We start from the raw sequence: 22,105 nt of genomic DNA on the forward strand, positions 1-22,105 counted from the left end.
GGAACCGATGCCAGATTGTGTATGTTGGGGGAACCGCTGCTTCCAGATTATGTGTATTTTGGGGGAATCACTGCTGCAAGATTACATGTATTTTGGGTGATCCACTGCCAGATTATGCATATTTTGGGCAACCGCTGCGAAATTATGTGTATGTTTGGGAAACTGCTGCTGCCAGATTATGTCTATTTTGGAGGAACCTCTGCCAAATGGCGTATATTTTTGGTGAAATTTGGACAGATTATATGTATTTTGGGGGGGAAACACTAAGGCAGAGCTCAAACTTCCCCGACAGACCCTTTACACCACTGCCAAGGTCATGTATATTTTGCTCCACCCATGGCCACGTCCACATTCTGTTGCGTGACCACACCCATTTTTCAGCGTGACACAGGGATGTTTTTTTTATCAGTATAAAATATCTGTCAGCAGTAAATTATTAGATCTTACTCTGTAAAAAATAACATGAAATGTTGGCGACACTGGTACGGGGCCCCATAACCTCCTATTGCCCGGGGGCCCCATGAGTTGTCAGTCCGCTCCTGGTTTGGAGGTTATTAACAGGGGTGCTCAGATACCAATTTTTAAAATCCGAATAGATTCTGATCCGGATACCCAGATATCCGGATCCGAATCGGATATCCGAATCCGAACTTTTGAGTATGGCCTTAAAATGCTTCCAAACCGTTTTGGAAGCTAAAAAACAAAATCAATCTCTCTATCTCTAAGAAGAGGGAGCTTCTTGTCTTCCAGGGATTTGTAGGATGTCAAAAGTAAGCTCACATACATTGGCCAGGTATCAAACCCAGGTCAACTGCTTGGAAGGCAGCTATGCTCACCACTATACCACTAACACTACATGCTGAATTTGAAGTCTGGAAGATTCCAGGGCAAGTGTGGTAAGGATGAAAAGCTAGGTGGCCATGCAACCATTCCTGCTACTTTACCAAATCCAATGCTCCAATACCGCAAACCATTTTGCCCATGCGATAAAGTGAGGTGCAAAAATGAAATCATGCCTAGCAGAGGATGGTCTCGATCCATCAACCTCTGGGTTATGGGCCCAGCACACTTCCACTGCGCCACTCTGCTTGAAAAGAGGCACAAGATGAAAATTGAAAAGAGGCACAGTGCACCATTGAGGAAGGTCCTTTACGATTCCCATTATTTGGCCAATGTCCTTGCAATCGGAACGCATGTGCATTGATAAATGGATCAAAGCACTTGTAGTTTGGAAGGGCCCTAACAGTTTTGTGGAATTTTTTTTTACCACAGTACAGGTTCTCTTTTACATTTTTAAAGTATAATGCAGCTTTTCCTAACATGCTCGGGTCATCATTGCCCTTTCATCTGCTTTTCTTTGTGGCATTCACTGCATGATGTCAATTCTCCTATCTTCCATGAAGTGTACTTTACTGTGAGCTAAACCCATTTCTTTCTTTCTTTTTTTTGAAATGTAATCTTTATTGGTGCCAATACCCAAGCTGTACAACATGCAGGACGTAAACCCATTATTACATTTAGTGACAAAAAAATGTAAACCTTAAGATAAATCAGAATTTCAGCGCGTCGGAGACGTTTTAGCGCACTTATCAGTGTTCCAAATATAAGAGAGCAGAGCTTTCAATTTACCAGCGAGATGCAGCGTCGCTGATAATCCGCGCCGTGGCTTCACGCATTGTTCTTCCTCGCCACCGCTACAACACGCGGCTCATTTTAAATGAGGTTTTAAAAGAACGATGCCTGTTTGTGAAATGTCTTCTTTATTGCTGTATAGAAAAAAAAATGTCAACCGTAATTACAAACTTTCTGAGCGAAAATTGATTGGACAATTAATGTTGTATTGACTGCGTTGCTGCAAAATGTGTTATCATTAAATAACCAGAATCAATATAAATCTTAATTGCAAAAAAAAAAAAAGTCCTATCTGTTCCTTGTGCATACCACTGTGCGATGTGTGGAGGTAATATATACTTTATGTCTTGCAGTTTATTGCGGCTGATGACAAACTGAAATTCTGGCTGCAGATGGCTTCGCTGGTGGATTTCTTTACCATCCCCCCCATGTTTGTTTCAGTTTATTTAAGAAGGAATTGGCTTGGTAAGGGGCTATTATTATTTTTTTGTCATACTTTATTATTTGTTTTTGTTAACACAACAATTTCTGTAATGGCACACAGTAAGAGCAAGGACTCTCTAGGAATCACTGCAGCACTTTTAAATTGCGCAAGGGCTGTGCGCCGCAATTCCTAGAGGGATTGAGATTACCGCTGTTTTGACCCATTGTACAGTAAACTGTACAGCACTTCCGATTTGCGATTTGCCTGTGTAAATAAAGTTTTATTTACTCCCCGGGTGCCCCTATGTCCAGATTCCACCTGTAGCCCTGCCCCCCAGCAGAAGAGGTGCTTCTCTAGCTCCAGTCAGAGAACTCCTCTGCTAGAGGGTTGGGCTACAGATGTAAGATGGACATTGGGAGTATAATTAAAAATGCTTTCTGTATCACATCTGGCTTCCATTTTCCATGCACTACAGTAATCCATCAAATACCAAATACCATATTTTTTGAACTATAAGATGCTCCTGACCATAAGACGCAGATAGGTTTAGAGGACAAAAACCAAGGAAAAAAAATATATACTAAACTTGGTGCATCCATGGTGAAAGGGCATCTTGTGGATTACTTTGTACCTCATGCCCCCTTGTAACTCTTGTCTCTCCCTGTGTCCTCCTCTGTCCCCTTCCTGTCCTCTTGTGTCCCCATGTGTCTGCCTCTGTCCTCCTTGTGTCCTCTTCTATGCTCCTGTTTTTCCCCCGGTGTCCTCCTCTATGTCCCTTTGTGTCTCCCTTGTGTCCTCCTCTATGCAACTTTGTGTCCCTCTGTGTCCTCCATTTGTCCCCCTGTGTCTCTCATGTGTCCTCCTCTATCCTCTTCTATGCCCCTTTGTGCCCCTCTTGTGTTCTCCTCTATGCCCATTTGAGCCCCTCTTGTGTTCTCCTCTATGCCCCTTTGTGTTCCCCTGTGTCCTCCGTTTGTCCCCCTGTGTCCTCCTCTGCATGGGCACAGTACAGGGAGTCCCTGACATTACGGCAGGTTGAAGGTTTGTATTGGGAGGTGTTCACAGGTCAGGACCTCCCTGCATTTGGACTATAAGACGCAGTGACTTTTACCCCCCATTTTTGGGGGAGAAAAAGTGAGTCACATAGTCCAAAAAATACAGTAATAATAACGAAATAATAAGGAATGAAATGCAGCAAGTGGCAGAAACGTTTGTGAGTTTTCATGGATTTTTTTTTTCAATCATTTAACGTTTTACCCAATAAGGTAAATTACCACACATGATATTTTTAGAGAACAGATTTTAGTAAATTGAGCCCCATGTTTAAAAATCCCAGTTCAGGTTTGCAGGATCGCTTATGTTCTCCAGATTTAGTGTATTAACTCCAGAAAGTCATTATGGAGGCCAAAAAAAGGCCTAGAATAGCTGTGTGCCAGTTGAATTACAGTATTCTATAAAATAAAAATGTGCAATAAACCAGCCACTGTATATTGTATGTCTGGCTTACAAAGGCATAAAGGAATTATTATTATTTTGCAGCTCCAGTTCATGGGTAAGATTCAGCAGGTAACTGTGATTTTTCACAGTTTTCATATTTGATGCAGCCATTCTAGTACGATTCCCTGTGGAAAGTGATTCCCTGTGGAAAGTAAGCCATGTGACCCAACAGTGTTGGTAGAAAGTATGGAGCTGGCAGCAGAGAGGGTGTTCTCTAGCTAGGGAACATCTCTCACTCTCCAAACATCTCCTATTGCTGCAAGATTAATTATGTATGGCCTTGCACTGCAGCTCAGCAGATTTTTGATATGATACTCTGATATAGCTGCAGTGCTGGCCAGAGAAAGTTAATTTCTTAGCAGAGGGAGGAAGTAAATAAAGTCAGGTGACCTGTGGTCAGTGGTCACTGGAAGAAACCTTTTCATAACTACTCTAATAGATGGGTGATGATGGAATGAAGGGAAGCAAATGGACAGCTTTCTGTCTGTTGTCACTTGGCAGGAAAAGAAGCTACATGATGCAGCCATCCAGGTACATGCAAGATATTGATGGTAAAAAGTACAGGCACGCAATGCACAAAGCACTACTTTGCTAATAAATGCAAATTAAATACAATTACTATTATATGCACTAAAAAGGGAGGCTGAACTAACAATAACAATAATGTTTATATAGCGCTTTTCTCCCTGGAGACTCAACTAGGGCTCCAACTGCAAATCTTGCATTTCAGATATAGGCCCTGTGGAAGCCGTGTGAATTGTCTGTTCTACTTTAAGTGAATCGTTTTAGAGTTCTGCATGTTTTAGCTAAATCTAGCTCCAAGTAATTAGAATTAAATATTTTATTAGTTGTGAACTCAGTCTAAGAGGCAAACTGATGTGTTGATTGATTCTCATTTAGGCTTGAGGTTTCTGCGCGCTCTCAGACTGATGGAACTTCCTAGAATCCTTCAAATGCTGAAAGTAACCAAAACCAGGTAGACATCACCTTGGCAAGCAGGAGTTTTTCTGCTGAACTATAGACTTATTTTTGTCAGTAAAGGATCTAGCGATAAACATCTCTGCTCAGATTGTGTAACTAATGGCATTGCTTTTTCAGTCTCCCTGCAGACTTCTATTTGTACTCTCACACTTTGCACACATGCATATTGTCAATTAAATTAAAATGTACCCTATCTACATGGGCGTAACTAAGGCCACCCCACCCCCTCCCGGATCAAAATTGTGCCCCACCCCATTCTAGCTATTCACTGCCCCCTTACCCTCCAGAGCAAGTACAGTGTGGCAACAGCAGCGGCATCCATTTCCTGTCAGCAGAACGAGTGACACGCCCTCTTCACTCCTCTCTTTAGCTGCACTGTACAGTTTAACTCCTTGCAGTTCCTGTTCCTGCGTCCCACGCAGGGGCGTAACTAGACTTAATAAGCCCCCCCCCCTGCAAATATGATAGCATGAGGCCCCTTTTGTCCCACGAACCCCATGAGATTGGGAGCTGGGAAATGGCAGCAGAGAGTATTGTGCTGTGAAGCAGCCTCTGGAAGCAGGAAATAATTACACATGCTTCTGCACATGGTTGGGTGGGGAATTTTTGCTAATTGACTGCACTTGCAGTTAGGGAGAGGGAAGTGGAGGGGCCCCCAAAGCCTCTGGGCCCCCCTGCGATGGCAGGGGTTGCAGGGGTTATTGCTACGCTCATGGTTCCATGTGATGTGCATCAGCATGACAGTGAGTTACACTGTACAGCGAGGCTGAAGAGAGGAGTGAAGAGGATGTGTTGCTCACTCTGTTTGCACTACCATGCTCTGCATCCGGGACTCCCTAGCCCGTGGCCACAGCCACATTGACTACTGTTACACCCCTGCCACTCTATATGGTCCTCTTGCATGAAAACAGGTCCAGGATAATTTTTACAAACACAAGAATGTTTACTAATTATACAATAGGGTATCAAAAAGTAATATGTATGTGTATATGTATGTGTGTGTTATCACTCCTGCCTGCACAAGTTGAGCTATGACCTTGCATCTGAAATGTGTCAGCTGCTGTACCTGTCTTCTGGGATGTGCTAACAAAGTTTACTGGATTTGGACCCTCTCCATGGTGTGCTGTGGGCTCTTCTACAGAAGTTTAATATGCACGTGTGATTTTATTCCATTAGAAGCATATAAGATCAACAACTTCGTTGTATTACACAATGACAATAAAGTTAATTAATTTGAATTGAATTGAATCTGCAAGGAGTTTGTATGTTCTCCCTGTGTCTGCGTGGGTTTCCTCCGGGCACTCCGTTTTCCTCCTACATCCCAAAAACATACAGATAAGTTAATTGGCTTCCCCCTAAAAAATTGACTAGACTACAATACATACACTACATGATACATACATAGACATAGGACTCTGGTAGGGATTAGATTGTGAGCTCCTCTGAGGAACAGTTAGTGACTAGACTATTTACTATGTACAGCGCTGTGGAAGATGTTGGTGCTATATAAATACTAAATAATAATAATAATCCCCTTCCCTCACATTATTAAAGATAGCCTTTGATTATTTGCTGTACTTGATAACACAGCTTGGACTATACTGTGTTGAGGTACAGTAGCAGAGAGATGATGTCTTTTCCAACCATGAGACTGCCCAGTCAGGTATGACTGTGTAGATGACGCTGGTAACATAGGTATCTGGAGAGGGAGGGAAGACCTGGTTGGTCCGCTTGCCATCTCTGGGGCAGAAACAAAGAGGCCTAGTGCCACTTGCAGGCCAGGGGAACCCCGTGTCATTGTTGTCCAGGCTTCAATAGTCCTAGAAATGGCCCTGCCTCTGGCCACTTTGGTTTAAGATCCCAAAACATATTAGTAAGTCAATATGTTTCCCAAAAATAATTAGCATATCACTATGGCAGAGATTGGCAGTTAGCTCCAGGGGCGTAGCAATAGGGGTTGCAGAGGTTGCAACTGCATCGGGGCCCTTGGGCCAGAGGGGCCCCAAAGGGCCCTTCCTCAACTGCAGTGTTAACTCTCTATTGGTCCTGTGCTCATAATAATGACTTCTATAGATGCTTTGAATAGTGGTAATCATTTACAAACTCCTCCCCATTCCCTTCTTGCACCTCACTTTGGTGTAATATGTAGGGATAAAGTTGTTGCTGATTAAATAGGGACATAGCTAAAATGTAAAAACTGCTGTGGTCCATAAGCGGTAAACAAGGTCTGGATGTGAAATGAAACACATAATAAGAACCAGTGGCGTATCTACCATAGGGCTGCAGGTGCTCACAGCACCGGGTGTAGCCATGACTAGGGGTGCGACTGTGGTGGTAAGCCACTGTGTTCTTCCACCTGGGACCTTTTTTCATAGTTTGGGCAACATTCGGGAAAATAGCAGCAGGCTGTGCAGAGGATTGTACTACTTCCTGCACTAGATGTAGCAGCTCTACCTCTTCCTGTCCTGAGGGCAATGTGTCTCCTTGCTCGCTACACACAGCCTGCAGTGAGTGAATGTGCAGAGCAGCAGGGTGAGTAGAGAGAATTATTGCTGTGCTGCAGCTGGGACAAGGAGAGGTGACAGCCTGGCAGGATGTGTTTAGTGCTTCAGAAGTTGCCTGTCATTAATAGCCATGTGCACTGGCTGCTGTAATGCCAGAGTGCCCTAGACTATTGATTGTTTATCCTGATCAGAGTAATAAATCAATAATGCAGGGCAGTCTGCTGTTGCAGAAGCCAGTGATACAGGTGCTGACAGCCAAGTTCTGTAGTGAACAGAGAAGCAAGCTAAGGCTTCTTTTAAAGGGATACTGTAGGGGGGTCAGGGGAAAATGAGTTGAACTTACCCGGGGCTTCTAACGCTCCCCCGCAGACATCCTGTGTTGGCGCAGCCACTCACCGATGCTCCGGCCCCGCCTCCGGTTCACTTCTGGAATTTCAGACTTTAAAGTCTGAAAACCACTGCGCCTGCGTTGCCGTGTCCTCGGTACACTCCTGGTGACATCAGCGGGAGCAAGGACACGGGCATGCAGGCGTAGTGGTTTTCTGACTTTAAAGTCAGAAATTCCAGAAGTGAACTGGAGGCGGGGCCGGAGCATCGGTGAGTGGCTGCGCCAACACAGGATGTCTGCGGGGGACCATTAGAAGCCCCGGGTAAGTTCAGCTCATTTTCCCCCGACCCCCCTACAGTATCCCTTTAACAGCAAGTCCCTGCCAAACAGCACTGGTGATGTCTGCAGTCCTGGTGAGAGGTCTTCCTGCCATTTCTCCTCTCCCACCAGGCTCTATGTCTTATCCCCCCTACCCCTCTATGCATCCCCCTCTTTTGTATGTCCCCCTTTTCTGACTGTCCTCAAAGGAGCTCACAATCTAACCGTACCATAGTCATAGTCTAATGTCCTACCATATTATTAATGTGTATTTATATAGCACTGAAGTCTTCTGCAGCACTGTATAGAGTATAGGGTTTCATAAGGGTTAACATCTGTCAACATCCTGGTGACTCCCTTTCCCCCCATATCCCCCAAAATCTGCGGTGACAGGTTCGGCGCCTCAACCCGTCAACCCTCCCATTAAAAAAAATGGTTGTTTGGGGGGGGGGGGGAACCTGGGATTCCAGGAAAGTGCTACATCAGAGTGGGGCTACAGATAAACTTTTTTTCTCATTACTTTATTTTCAGTTCAGGTTTGCTTTAGGATGGCCAGCTGCACCTCCCAGTTGTCAGTACATAAGATGGCAGATTGCTGCTTCTACAATACACAGATTTGCAAGCAAAAGAGCTGCTTTGGTACATTGCGGGGGACATCTCCTGCCGGCCAAGCAAAATGGCTCAGCAGGCCGGAATCTGGTCTCTCGGCCATCTGTTGGACAAACCAGCATTCGGGCGTATTTATTCAGCATTCAAAACGTTCCTTTCTGTCCAGAATCCTCATTTTAGTCAAGACATTGCGCTGCGGCTGCTGGGAATTGTAGCTTTTCAGCGTCTGCAAGATTTCTGGTCAAGGTTGACGAACCATCCCTTTAATTACAGACACATGAATTGCACAGGTTCGGTAGCTGATTAAACGCAGGTATGGCACTGACTGAATCTAATTAACCACAGAACTTGTATAGAACTTAGATATGTCAGTAATTAGAGAAACGAGTTAACAAGCCTGTGCCTAGAACATTATCTAAATGTATTAAGTTTTGCACAGCGGACGTTCTACATATGTGGCGAAGCTCTGATGTGGGACCACAGTGCCCCCTGCTGTACAAAGGCAGGCACAGCTTATTGCAGTACAATCAGGCAAGACGATGAACCTAATTGCAGTAAATGCCTTTGTTCTGTGTCTAATCTAAGCAAAGCCTAATATTGTTTAATAAGGCAGAAAACCCCTTTCAGGCACAATTTCAATATTATTTCTCCTCTGTGCGTAAAAAAGGCAAATGATCTTCCATACGAATCTCCAGTAAGAGAGAAATGGGGAGATTTTGTAATTTAAACATAGCGATGGTATGACTGCATTGACAGCTCCAGATTGTGATCTATCTCTTCTTCTCCTGACAGCACTGCTATCAAACTCTCCAAGCTCCTCGTTGTTTTCCTCAGCTCCTGGCTGACATCTGCAGGATTTATTCACCTGGTAAATATGTCATCTTCTTCCAGATGAAGAAAGTCTTCACATATTACATCTAAATTATGTTCTTTGTTTAAGTGTTCCTTTGCTTGCACTTTTCATCCCGTGCTCCTTTAGAAAGGCAACTTTAACTGATAGTTTTGGCTGGTATTAAAGCTGCACTCCGAGCAGAAATGTTTTTAACCCTTCAAATGTAGTTGTTATCTCTGGTGCGATAAGGAGGTGTGTTTCCAGGGATAATGTTTACAGATAGTTCTTTCATTACCTTCTCTTAAGGGGCCCATACACTGGTCGATTTCAGCCATTGATCGATCGATCGCAAATGGATTTTATCAAATCAGCTGATCGATCGATTTCGAACGATTTTGATCGATTTGATCTATCTGACAGGATTGAAAATCTGGCAGCAGATCCATGGCCCATAGAGTTGCATTGAATCTAATTGTCCAATAATGCATTTAGATCGATTTCCAATAGATTTTCAATAGATTTCATCCTGAAATCTATTGAAAATCTGTTCCTAGTGTGTGGCACACATCAGATAGATTCCTGTCAGATTCGACTTGACAGGCATCTGACAGAAATCTATCTGATCGTCAAACTGCTGCAAATCTATAAGTGTATGGCCACCTTTAGAGAAGGGATCCGATAAGATCAGGGTCAGATTTACCATAAGGCACTGTAGGCGCGTGCCTACAGGTGCCTCCCTCCCCAAGTGCCTCCCTCCTTAACTATGCACAGAAAAGTATTACGTTGAAATGGGGCTCTAGGCAAGTTAGCACTTTTTACCCACCGCTGATGGTCACTAGCATCCACCAGGCCCCTAAAATATTTTCAGGTCCTCGACAGCTGCGGGGTTTGCCTTGGGGATGATCTGGCTCTGCCTACACAGAGTCCTGATGAGAGTGTAAATGAGAGGTTACTCACTCAGCTCTCGGCATTCCACTGACAAGATCTCCCTTCAGTGTGAGGCACCTCTATCTAATTAATACTGAGGTTCCTTTAGCTACCTAATACTTGCAGGCACCTCTAGCTAATGAATATTGAGAGTACTTCTGGCTACCTAATACTAAGGGGCACCTGTAGCTATCTATGATGGGTAAGGGAGAAGTAACAGATGAGGCAGCCAGCACACTTTCGGTGCAGTGTGGTGGGTTTTTAGGTTCATGGAAGGTGAAGTCTAAAGTGCCAGGACAGGGGCGTAACTAGAAATCACTGGGCCCCCTGCGAATATTTGGATGCCCCCCCCCCCCCCATAGGTGCCAAATAATCGTAATGGGGCAGCGTTTCACTGTAAATTAATTGTAAAGTGGGCAGCATTTTACCAGACAATCGTAATGTGGGCCAGAAAATCGTAATGTGGGCAGAGTTCACCAGAAAATCGTAATGTGGGCCTTTAGAAAATCATAATGTGGGCAGAGTTCACCAGAAAATCATAATGTGGACAGAGTTCACCAGAAAATCGTAATGTGGGCAGAGTTCACCAGAAAATCGTAATGTGGGCACCAGTCACCAGAAAATCGTAACGTGAGCAGCAGTCACCAGAAAATTGTAACGTGGACAGCATTCACCAGAATATCGTAATGTGGGCAGCGTTCACCAGAATATCGTAATGTGGGACAGAAAATCGTAATGTGGGCAGAGTTCACCAGAAAATCGTAATGTGGGCAGCAGTCACCAGAAAATTGTAACGTGGACAGCATTCACCAGACAATCGCAATGTGGGCAGCGTTCACCAGAATATCGTAATGTGGGACAGAAAATCGTAATGTGGGCAGAGTTCACCAGAAAATCGTAATGTGGGCAGCGTTCACCAGAAAATCGTAACGTGGACAGCATTCACCAGACAATCGTAACGTGGGCAGTGTTCACCAGAAAATCGTAATGTGGGCCAGAAAATCGTAATGTGGGCAGAGTTCACCAGAAAAATCGCCATGTGGGCAGCAGTCACCAGAAAATCGCAATGTGGGCATCAGTCACCAGAAAATCCTAATGTGGGCAGCAGTCACCAGAATATCGTAATGTGGGCAGCACACACCAGAAAATCCTAATGTGGGCAGCAGTCACCAGAAAATCCTTATGTGGGCAGCAGTCACCAGAAAATCGCAATGTGGGCAGCAGACACCTGAAAATCGCAATGTGGGCAGCAGACACCTGAAAATCGTAATGTGGGCAGCAGACACCTGAAAATCGTAATGTGGGCAGCAGACACCTGAAAATCGTAATGTGCCATGCCCATGCGACTCTGGAGTGCACTGATCTCCTACTCACCCCATTATGGGAAGCCGCACCATTGAGCACCACACGTTGTCTCTCCTCCCCCTTCATAGCAACAGATGCATCGGTAGCCTATAGACTAGTGACATATCTGTACAGCATTGGGCCCTAAAATGCCACCTGAGGGATGAATCCTGATTCCCTGCAAGGGACAATCCTTGTACATGTGTATTCAATTTAAAGTTACATACATATGCTAGATTAAACTCGGCCAAGGCGGCTGATAAAGTCCACTTTGGGTGAGGCTCTAGTGTGTAGAGGAGCCCACATGTCACGTACTCTGCACAAGGAAAGCTGTTCCATCATTTACTACCCTTTGTCCCTCCTCCTCAACAACAGATGTCTTGCTAGTCTACAAGTTAGCGACATGTCTATACAGTCTCAGAAGCAAGCTGCCACCCGACGGATCGAGTTCAGATCCCTAACAGGCGACAGTCCTAGTACATACTTACTAGACTTAACACATAATCACAAAGAATGCAAATTGTCATACACAAGACTGCTTATACAGTGGGTTGCAAAAGTATTCAGCCCCCTTGAAGTTTTTCACATTTTGTCATATCACTGCCACAAACATGAATCAATTTTATTGGAATTCCACATGAAAGACCAACACAAAGTGGTGTACACATGAGAAGTGGAACGAAAATCATACATGATTCCAAACATTTTTTTTTACAAATAAATAACTGCAAAGTGGTGTATGCATAATTATTTGGCCCCCTTTGATCTGAGTGCAGTCAGTTGCCTATAGACATTGCCTGATGAGTGCTAATGACTAAATAGAGTGCACCTGTGTGTAATCTAATGTCAGTACAAATACAGCTGCTCTGTGAGGGCCTCAGAGGTTGTCTAAGAGAATATTAGGAGCAACAACACCGTGAAGTCCAAAGAACACACAAGACAGGTTCAAGACAGGTCAGGGATTAAGTTATTGAGAAATTTAAAGCAGGCTTAGGCTACAAAAAGATTTCCAAAGCCTTGAACATCCCAAGGAGCACTGTTCAAGCGATCATTCAGAAATGGAAGGAGTATGGCACAACTGTAAACCTACCAAGACAAGGCCATCCACCTAAACTCACAGGCCGAACAAGGAGAGCGCTGATCAGAAATGCAGTCAAGAGGCCCATGGTGACTCTGTACGAGCTCCAGAGATCTACAGCTCAGGTGGGAGACTCTGTCCATAGGACAACTATTAGTCATGCACTGTACAAGGTTGGCCTTTATGGAGGAGTGGCAAGAAGAAAGCCATTGTTAACAGAAAGCATAAGAAGTCCCGTTTGCAGTTTGCCACAAGCCATGTGGGGGGACACAGCAACCATGTGGAAAAAGGTGCTTTGGTCAGATGATACCAAAATGGAACTTTTTGGCCAAAATGCAAAACACTATGTGTGGCAGAAAACTAACACTGCACATCACTCTGAACACACAACATACCCACTGTCAAATATGGTGGTGGCAGCATCATGCTCGGGGGATGCAGCTCTTCAGCAGGGACAGGGAAGCTGGACAATGGAATGGTTTAAAACAAAACATATCTATGTGTTAGAATGGCCCAGTCAAAGTCCAGATCTAAATCCAATCGAGAATCTGTGGCAAGATCTGAAAACTGCTGTTCACAAACGCTGTCCATCTAATCTGACTGAGCTGGAGCTGTTTTGCAAAGAAGAATAGGCAAGGATTTCAGTCTCTAGATGTGCAAAGCTGGTAGAGACATACCCTAAAAGACTGGTAGCTGTAATTGCAGCATAAGGTGGTTCTACAAAGTATTGACACAGGGGGCCGAATAATTACGCACACCCCACTTTGCAGTTATTTATTTGTAAAAATTTTTTAGAATGATGTATGATTTTTACTCCACTTCTCATATGTACACCACTTTGTATTGGTCCTTCACGTGGAATTCCAATCAAATTGATGCATGTTTGTGGCAGTAATGTGACAAAATGTTGAAAACTTCAAGGGGGCCGAATACTTTTGCAACCCACTGTACATTTTACATTTCTGGCACCAGTAACTGTCATTCCTGGTCATATTGAGGGAGAAGTAGGGGTTATTTCTGATCATTGTACATGTATGCTCCTCAGCTCTCTGCTACGCAACATGTTCTGTTCTACTGAGAAGGGAGGGGGAACAGAAAGCGCCCTGCTGCTCTGACAGCATCATCCAAGGATTTTCTGCCTTGGTTTATGACTGAAGAGAGTCCACCAGTGTCAGGGACCAGGTACACCTGGACACAATCTAGATTTACATCTCAAGCATTCACAGACTTTACACTAGGACTTCTAGCACCATATAAATAACAATTGTATGGTGCCAAGTTCCAAAAACCTGGTTTCCAAAGACAGCTGCAAAACCAGGGAACACTTTATGAATGAGTACTACTATTCAAATACATAAAGAGGTGATCCTCCGCCAATGACAATGAAGACCTAATGGAGCAGCTGAAGGAGGGCCCCAGGTATGCCTTATGGTCCAAGGGTCAAGGTAGAAACGCGACATCTGCAACCCCTAATGCCATGCCACTGGCTTCAGGTGAGGAACATCTAAAGAACAGGTGTCAAACACAAGGCCCGCGGGCCGAATACAGCCCTCAGGAGCTTAAAATGTCCATCATTGTGGGTAGTAAAAGAACACTCCCTCCCCCACACACATCTTTCTCCTTCCCCCAGGCACCATCTCCCCACATTGCAGAGTAGCACAGCGGAGCAGTTTAATATTTACTTGCTCCATTTATGCGTTGTAGCTCCTGTTCTTCCTGGAAGTAGCACACTCTGTGCTTCCATACCTCCTTCTCCCAAGCATGTGACATTCATTCTGAGCCAGGGGTATGTCTCATAGAGCATGTGGCTGTCAGAAAGATTAGAAGAGACCAGAAGCAGCAATGGAGCAGGTAAATGTTAAACTGCTTCACAGTGCTACTCTGCAGAAGGGGGAGGAGTGAGCCCCCCACCCCCCCACCCCTGGTCGCTAAGGTTACTCCACTTAATCCTAAGAATTCTGGTTCACCATGAGCTTGCTGGGAAATCTGTAACTTTGAGACTGTTCAATAAATGTTAAGTCTTTCAAATTTGGCCCGCGACTAGACTATGCTTTAGATTTTGTCCCTTATGTGATTGAGTTTGACATCCCTGATCTAAAGTGCGACTATGCAGAAAATGCAGTATCCTTTATAACCACAAGTGTAAATTTCTGATTAGCTGAGCATGGCATGATAACAAGATGATGTAATGTTAGTGCCACTTTATTTATCTTATTTGAGTGCTCTTTATAATATAAATCAGTAGGAGAAATGTACAATTTATGGTCAAGGCACACAGAACATGGATTACAGAGGATTATAATTTACTCAGATGGTGGCTGTACACATAGCACAACAGAGAGGGGGGCACCTGGAATCTAACCTAGAAGTCCCTTTCTATCAGTAATGAAGGTAATGGATTTATACACACTGGGTTGCATTATGCTACCTTCATCGGAAAACGCAGGGGGGATTACAGCTCCCCAGAATACCCCGTCAGGCCAGGGTCGGTGCAGTGTCTGGGGACAGGCACAAGTTGAGACACCAGAATATCTGCAGGCTATTGGTTGTGATACAGAGGAAGCAAAGATTGGTTGGTTGATGGTGTAGTGAACGATTTTTCTTCCGATCAGAATTTCTGATTGCTCGAACAATTTTTCACTAGAAATTGGACCATTAGTGGCCACCTTTAGCTACCATTTAAAAGACTCATTGCTAAATGGAGATGTATGTGATATAAGAGACCTATACCCAGTGTAGTAGCTAGAGATTGGGAACCCCTAGCAGAGCTTTTATGGGGCCTTCAGATGCAGGCACTCGAGCAATGCCACCTGCCCCTACCCTATGGATAGGAGTTAAAGGAATACTTAAGTCATTTTAAAAAAATGACTTTTACTCACCTGGGGCTCCCCTCAGCCCCCTGCAGCTGAACGCTGCCCTCGCCGTGTCCCTCCGATGCGGCTGGTCTCGCCGGCGGCCACTTCCGGTTTGGCCGTCACCGGCCGACAGGCTGTGAACGCGGCTGATTATCCGCGTCCCCGGACGCAATAGCATTGTAGAAGGCGCTACAAAGTGAGAGTGAGGAGGAAAACAAGAAAGTTAATAGTGAAACCATCAAGAACCACCTGGGCCCAGTGATGATCGTAATTAGTAAATTACGATTACTCAGAAATTTCGTACATTTTCACAATTACGCCTATACATAATTACTCATTTTTAATTCAAGTGACTTTGTATAAGCATTCGTAATTACGCATGAATTTACGCATAATTTTGTGCTGACTTTAGCGGTGAATAGCAAAGCCTACATAAATGCTATTGCTACTAAAATTGCTACATATGTTTAGAAGAATAGTGGATACAAGTCAAAAAAAAAATTTCAAAAATACTTTGTAGTTTTTGAGAAAATTTATTTTAAAAATGCAAAGAGAAATGTTTTTTTAAACTCATAAAAATGACAGTTAAAAAAAAATCTTATTTGTAAAAACAATTTTCTCAAAAACTATAAGGTCTTTCTGAACAATTCTTTTTTTTTGTACCCACTATTCTCCTTACATATGTAGCAATTTTAGTAGCAATAGCATGTATCGGGGCTTTTCTATTCACCGCCAAAGTGCGTAATTACGAATGCTTAAAATTACATACAAAATTTGGCATTTCAATTACGATGCGTAAATACGAATTTTGATGCTTACTTATGCATAGGCGTAATTTCTGCTCATCTCTACCTGGGCCCCCTCTGCTCCCGGACCCCAAAGCAGCTGCTATGGCTATTGCTACGCCCCTGCCTGAGCCCACACACAATGAAACAAACGGTAAAGCTGTGTATTCAACAATTTCTGTTTACCTAAATGAGTGAAAAAATGAGAATAATTATTTTTGGAGTAAGAATTGTTTACTGCATATGGTGGTGTAGTGAATGGAACTCTTGCCTTGCAGCGTTGGGTCCCTGGTTTGAATTCCAGCCAGGGCTACATCTGCAAGGAGTTTGTATGTTCTCTCCATGCCTGTGTGGGATTTTCTCCAGGCACTCCGGTTTCCTTCCATATCCCTATCCCTGCATCATGTCACTAGCTGACACTCTAATCATCTAAGATCCTAAACAGTAGATCTTACACTCTAATCATCTTTAGTGACATGACACAATGATTAGAGTGTAAAATTTTAAACATTGTTAGTGACATGATGCAAGGATTAGAGTTCAGAATATTTTTACTTGGGGGTGTGGCCTGTGTTCAGGGGCGGAGCTTAGGGCGCCAGAACGCCTGTGCCTACAGGCTCCTGAGTTGTAAATCCGGCCCTGCCCTAAAACATACAGGTAAGTTAATTGGCCTCCCCCTGAAAACTGGCCTTGCACTACATAGACATATGACTATGGTAGGGATTAGATTGTAAGCCCCTCTGAAGGACAGTAATGACTCTATACTCTGTACAGCGCTGCGGAATATGTTGGGACAAAATAAATAATAATAATTCTCTCTCCCTTTATGCTAATGAGTCTGGTGCGAATGGTAGCTGCTAGTATAATATCTACAATTTTATATGACTGAAATTATACTATTTAAAATATAAAGCTCACATCAAACTCCTAATCACTTTTCTCACATAAACCTAGTGCTGTTACACCTAACACTAACCTTCCCTACTACAGCTACACGTGACCTGACACTAACCTCCATGCCGTTACATCTACAACCACTTAGCCTAACACTAACTTTACTACTACCACTATACATAACACTAACCCCACTGCCATTACATCTACTACCATTGAGCCTAACACTAACTTTACTATTTACCGCTACACATAATGTTAACCCCGTTGCCATTGCATACTACTGCTGTGCCTCACCACTAACAGCCCAATGCTAATGTTCTCTCTCATTACCTCTCCCATTTTATTATGCACAGCCCTTCGTCCCTCTGCCCTCCATCCAGGGTTGCTCTTCGGGTCACCCGAATGCGAATTTTACCCGAAAATGTGGGTGTTTTTTCAATGTTCCCGAAGGCGAAGCCAAACCTGAATGTAAAAAACCATGCCGAATCCGAATTCGAAGATTCCCGAATGTGCGCACTAGAATTCGACCGGATGACGCGGTGGGTTCGGGGTTCGGCTTCGGGATTCGTGGATGACGTCATTGGGCCAATCAGAAGTCCTCCAGCTGAGGACCTGGCAACCCTAGCAAGCAATCAGAGAAGGGGAGCCTGGCTCTCCCCTCCTCTATATAAGGTGGCGGCCATCTTGCAGAGCCACGTACTTGTTGCTGTCCTGCTGTCTGTGTAACCGCCAGGGTCCACTCCACACAATACATTGCTTGCTGCCAGTGCCACACGTCACTCCTCCTCCTCCTGCTGTATTTATCCTCCTGCTGTCTGTGGTCCCACCGCCAGGGTCCACACAATGCATTGCCTGCTGCCAGTGCCACACGTCACTCCTCCTCCTCCTGTATTTATCCTCCTGCTGTCTGTGGTCCCACCGCCAGGGTTCACGCAATACATTGCCTGCTGCCATATGTCACTCCTCCTCCTGCTGCTGCTGTATTTATCCTCCTGCTGTCTGTTTTCCCACCGCCAGGTTCCACACAATACATTGACTGCTGCCATACGTCACTTTTTTTGTTTTGTTTTTTAATTACACCTATTTAAATGTGATTTCCCTTTAAAAAAAAAACGCATCTGAATTCCCGACCACTAATTTTTACCGAATTTTGTTACCGACACCCGAACCAAATCTGAACCGAATTTCGTGGGCGAATCCGAATCCAAATGTCTTCCGGACCCGAATTCGAATGTACCCGAATCAAATTTTGGTACATCTGAGCATGCCTGCCTCCTTCATAGCAACAAAATGCGTCCCTAACCAGCAGGTTAGGAACACATCTCTTCCAATGTTCACCTGTCACACACCTTGTTAGGCCTACGTCTAGGCCTCCGTGCCGGTGCTCGCCTCCTGCAGGTACACCACTCCTGCCTCAGTGCAGTACAATCGAACAAACGGAGACAGCACACAAATGGCTTCAGTCAAATAACTGTATTGAATAGCATGCAGAGGCACACGTACGACATGTTTCGGGCGGAGCCCTTCCTCAGGTGTGCCACACCCATCATCAGTAACACCTAAATACCCACCCAACAGGAAGTCATGTGACTAACACAATCACATGACCTTAAAGTGCAATTACAATATAATAACATAATACAATATCCTTCTGGGGAACTACACAAACCAGTGTCTACCCCAGCTAACTGAGGAATAGATCACCCAGATGCTGTCATGATAAATATGAGCATATTACATATAAGCAAAATCACATTATTGCATTTCATCTCATAACGATACCAATCTTGCAAAAAGTCCTGTTTCAGATTCACTATGCGGACAGTTTCACCCTAAGAGAGGAAGACATCACAGAAAACATCTTAGGCTCAGGTTTTCATTTAAACCATGGGGGCATACACAATTGAATTTCCTTATCCATTTAGCTTCGCATTGGAGCAACAATTTCTTCCTATTACCACCTCTAGCTAGTTTAGGTACATCTTCAATCACAAACCATCTAAGTTGACTTGCTCTATGGCGAGTTTGCAAAAAATGTCGTGAGACCGATGTTTCATATTCTTTCTTGCCTAGTGCCAAGTTTGTGATATCTCTCTTATGTTCTTGTATTCTTTCTTTTACCTGTCTTTCAGTTTTACCAATGTACACATACCCACAGGGGCACTTGAGCCCGTACACCACATACGTGCTCAAGCAAGTGAACCTGCCCCTAATGGGCATGCTAGCACCAGTAGAGGGATGAGAAATGTTGCTACCCTTTATAATTGCACCACAGCAGTTACAATTTAGGCAAGGAAACGTACCTTTCTTTGTACTAAAAGAGACACCTCTCTTATGGATAGCAATGTCGGACCTGCATACCCAATCCTTTATTGTTTTACCCCTCCGGTATGCAAATACAGGGGGGTCAACAAATAGTTTACCAAACTGTTTATCTTGTTTTAATACAGGCCAAAGTCTCCGTACCACAGATCGAATCTGTTCAGACATGTACCCATAATTGCACACAAAAGGTAATCGATTTGACTCTCGCTTAACCTTTGGTGCCAGCAGTTCCTTCCTAGTAAGGGATCTCACTTCCCCACTCACCCTTTGAAGAGCATGCCTATCATAACCCTTATCAACCATTTTCTGAATCAGACCTTCGGCTGCTTCATCATAATCCGCAATATCCGACGATATCCGACGAGCCCTTAAAAATTGGCCTTTAGGGATGCCTTTTTTAACCGTAGCGGCATGAAAACTATCAGTGCGCAATAAATTATTACGCTCCGTAGGTTTCTGGTACAAACTTGTACTCAATCTGCCATTTTTGTTACTAATGGTTACATCCAGGTAATGGATACAACTGGTCGACCATTCGGCCGTAAATTTAATCGTAGGGTGCGCCAAATTCGCATCCTCAACCATTTTCTCAAAAAGCTCTACCGGGCCATCCCATAGTAACAAAATATCGTCGACAAAACGAAAAAAACGAAAAATATGTTTTCCATACGTTTCATGATTGATAAACATACTCTTCTCAAGGTTTGTGAGGAACAAGTTAGCAAAAGAAGGAGCTGCTGGCGAACCCATACTCGTGCCTTGACACTGAACGTAAAAGCTCTCGAGAAATCGAAAATAATTAGAACGCAAGATTAGTTCCAATGCATCCATAATAAAGAAAATCTTGGAGTTTGGAAGTGTGGTCTCTAATAATTTCTCCTCGATTCGCTGCATGCCCTCCTCATGCGGAATCGAGGTAAACAAGCTCTGTACGTCCAGTGTGCAAAGCAAAAGGCCCTCGGGGATGGTGTTCAATCCCTCTAGTTTACACAACAGATCTTTCGTATCCAACAAACACGTATCTATATTTTTCACCAAATCCTGCAAAAAGAAATCAACATATTTCGCCAAGGGGTACAGAACTGACCCCAGGCCAGACACAATCGGCCTGCCTGGCGGCATGTCCAGGCACTTGTGTATCTTAGGTAGAAGATACAGGATAGGTGTTTGTGGATTGTCTACTGTCAGGAATGCAGCTGTTTGTTTATCCAAAATGCCATCTTCAATACCCTGCTGAATCAAAATATCAACCTTCTTCTTAATCTCAACTGTGGGGTCACAATCACACAATCTGTAATGACCCTCCAAACTCAACTGACGCTGTGCTTCCTGAACATATTGGCATCTGTCCTGCACTACAATTGCACCCCCCTTATCAGCCTTGCATATAATTATTCCATCGTTTTCTTTCAAGCTTTTTAAGGCATCCCTCTCCATAGGAGATAAGTTATTAAACAGGGAAGATTTCCTCTTGCGGTCAAACTGTTCCCATAAACTGCGCACCTCGTGCAATACAGCACCTTCAAAAAGATCAACAGAGTTATTCATAATGTCAGGTTCCCAATCGCTTTTCCTAAAAAAAGGTCCTCTAGTAATACTGGGTTTATCTGCAAAAGTCATACGCAACTTGATGGACCGGACAAATCTGTAAAAGTCTACTTCCCAAGTAAAAAGGTCCCCAGAGGTTGTCGGGACAAAGCCCAGACCTTTAGCCAGAACGCTCATCTCTGACTTTGTTAGATTATATTGTGAAATATTTATAACTGGATTGCTTACCCCCTCTAGCGATTCCCTCCTCGCTTCGGATAATCGTCCCGAGGTAGGGGTTGTCTGGGGTTCTTGCGCCTTGCTGCAGCCTCTGCCCCGTCGATGCCTCCGGTGTCTGATGCTGTTTCTGCCTCCTGAAAATCCAAGGAGGATTCCACACTAGAGCCTTCTGGTAATGATTCGCCGGACGTGCCGGCTGGCGTACCACCTTGCCCACCTCCTTGCGGATGACCCTGTCGTGGGCGCCGGCGACGCTTCACAGGCCTCTGTTGACCGGACTGACCACTTCCGGGTTGCGGCTGACCACTTCCGGGTTGCGGATTACGCGGATGACGCGGCGGCTTGCCTCTGGGACGACGTTCTACCGGAACTTGCTGAGGATCACCCCGGGCTGCGCGTCTCTCCTGCTGCCAGGTATAGACTCTACCAAGTTTGTAGTCTTCAATATCTCTCCGGATTTTATTCTGCTTAACCGCAGCTAGCTCCTTTTTTAACGCTGCCACCTGTGTATTATGATCAGCATTAAGGGTAGTATACACCAAGGGTGGGAGGGAAAGCACCAATTCAGCTTGAATCTTCCCCACCTCACTTCGGATCTCCACAAGCTGGACCTGCAGTCTTTCAATTGTCAGGACCATTACATCTAGGCTTCCCTTATTAAGTATTTCAAAAAATCTTGCTTGAAAGATAGTGTCCTGAACAAGCAGAGTAGAACGCAGTGTGATTCGATAGCCACGAGGGATACGTTTAGCACGCACATAGTCCACCAAGAAAGACTGATGAGACATATACCTTGCTTCCAATTTTTTAAGGGTAAAGCAACGATTTTTCTTATATTCCACCAGGGACTCCTGGTCCTCCTCCACTGGTTCACAGGTCACCTGGCTCAGTATCCTCTCGATATCCTCCTCTCTATAGGCAAACGTGACCGCCAAAGCTTCCTCCACGGTACTCCCGGTGCCACCTCCTGACATGCTCACGATGGGACAAGTGCTGGTGGTT

The 22,105-nt window shown here is 44.4% G+C and overlaps 1 protein-coding gene across 4 annotated transcripts in view; it reads left to right on the forward strand.

The window, feature by feature from the left end:
* Window positions 1–22,105, forward strand: part of KCNU1 (potassium calcium-activated channel subfamily U member 1) — a 330,251-nt gene that overhangs the window by 22,224 nt on the left and 285,922 nt on the right. For all 4 annotated transcript variants that reach the window (XM_068274953.1, XM_068274954.1, XM_068274951.1 and 1 more), the window contains exons 5-7: window positions 1,986–2,097; window positions 4,454–4,529; window positions 9,086–9,161. In XM_068274953.1, the coding sequence (XP_068131054.1) occupies window positions 1,986–2,097; window positions 4,454–4,529; window positions 9,086–9,161 (264 nt within the window). The remainder of the gene's footprint in view (window positions 1–1,985; window positions 2,098–4,453; window positions 4,530–9,085; window positions 9,162–22,105) is intronic.

The sequence above is a fragment of the Hyperolius riggenbachi genome, chromosome 3 (assembly GCF_040937935.1).
Source record: "Hyperolius riggenbachi isolate aHypRig1 chromosome 3, aHypRig1.pri, whole genome shotgun sequence".
NCBI classification, from domain to species: Eukaryota; Metazoa; Chordata; class Amphibia; order Anura; family Hyperoliidae; genus Hyperolius; species Hyperolius riggenbachi.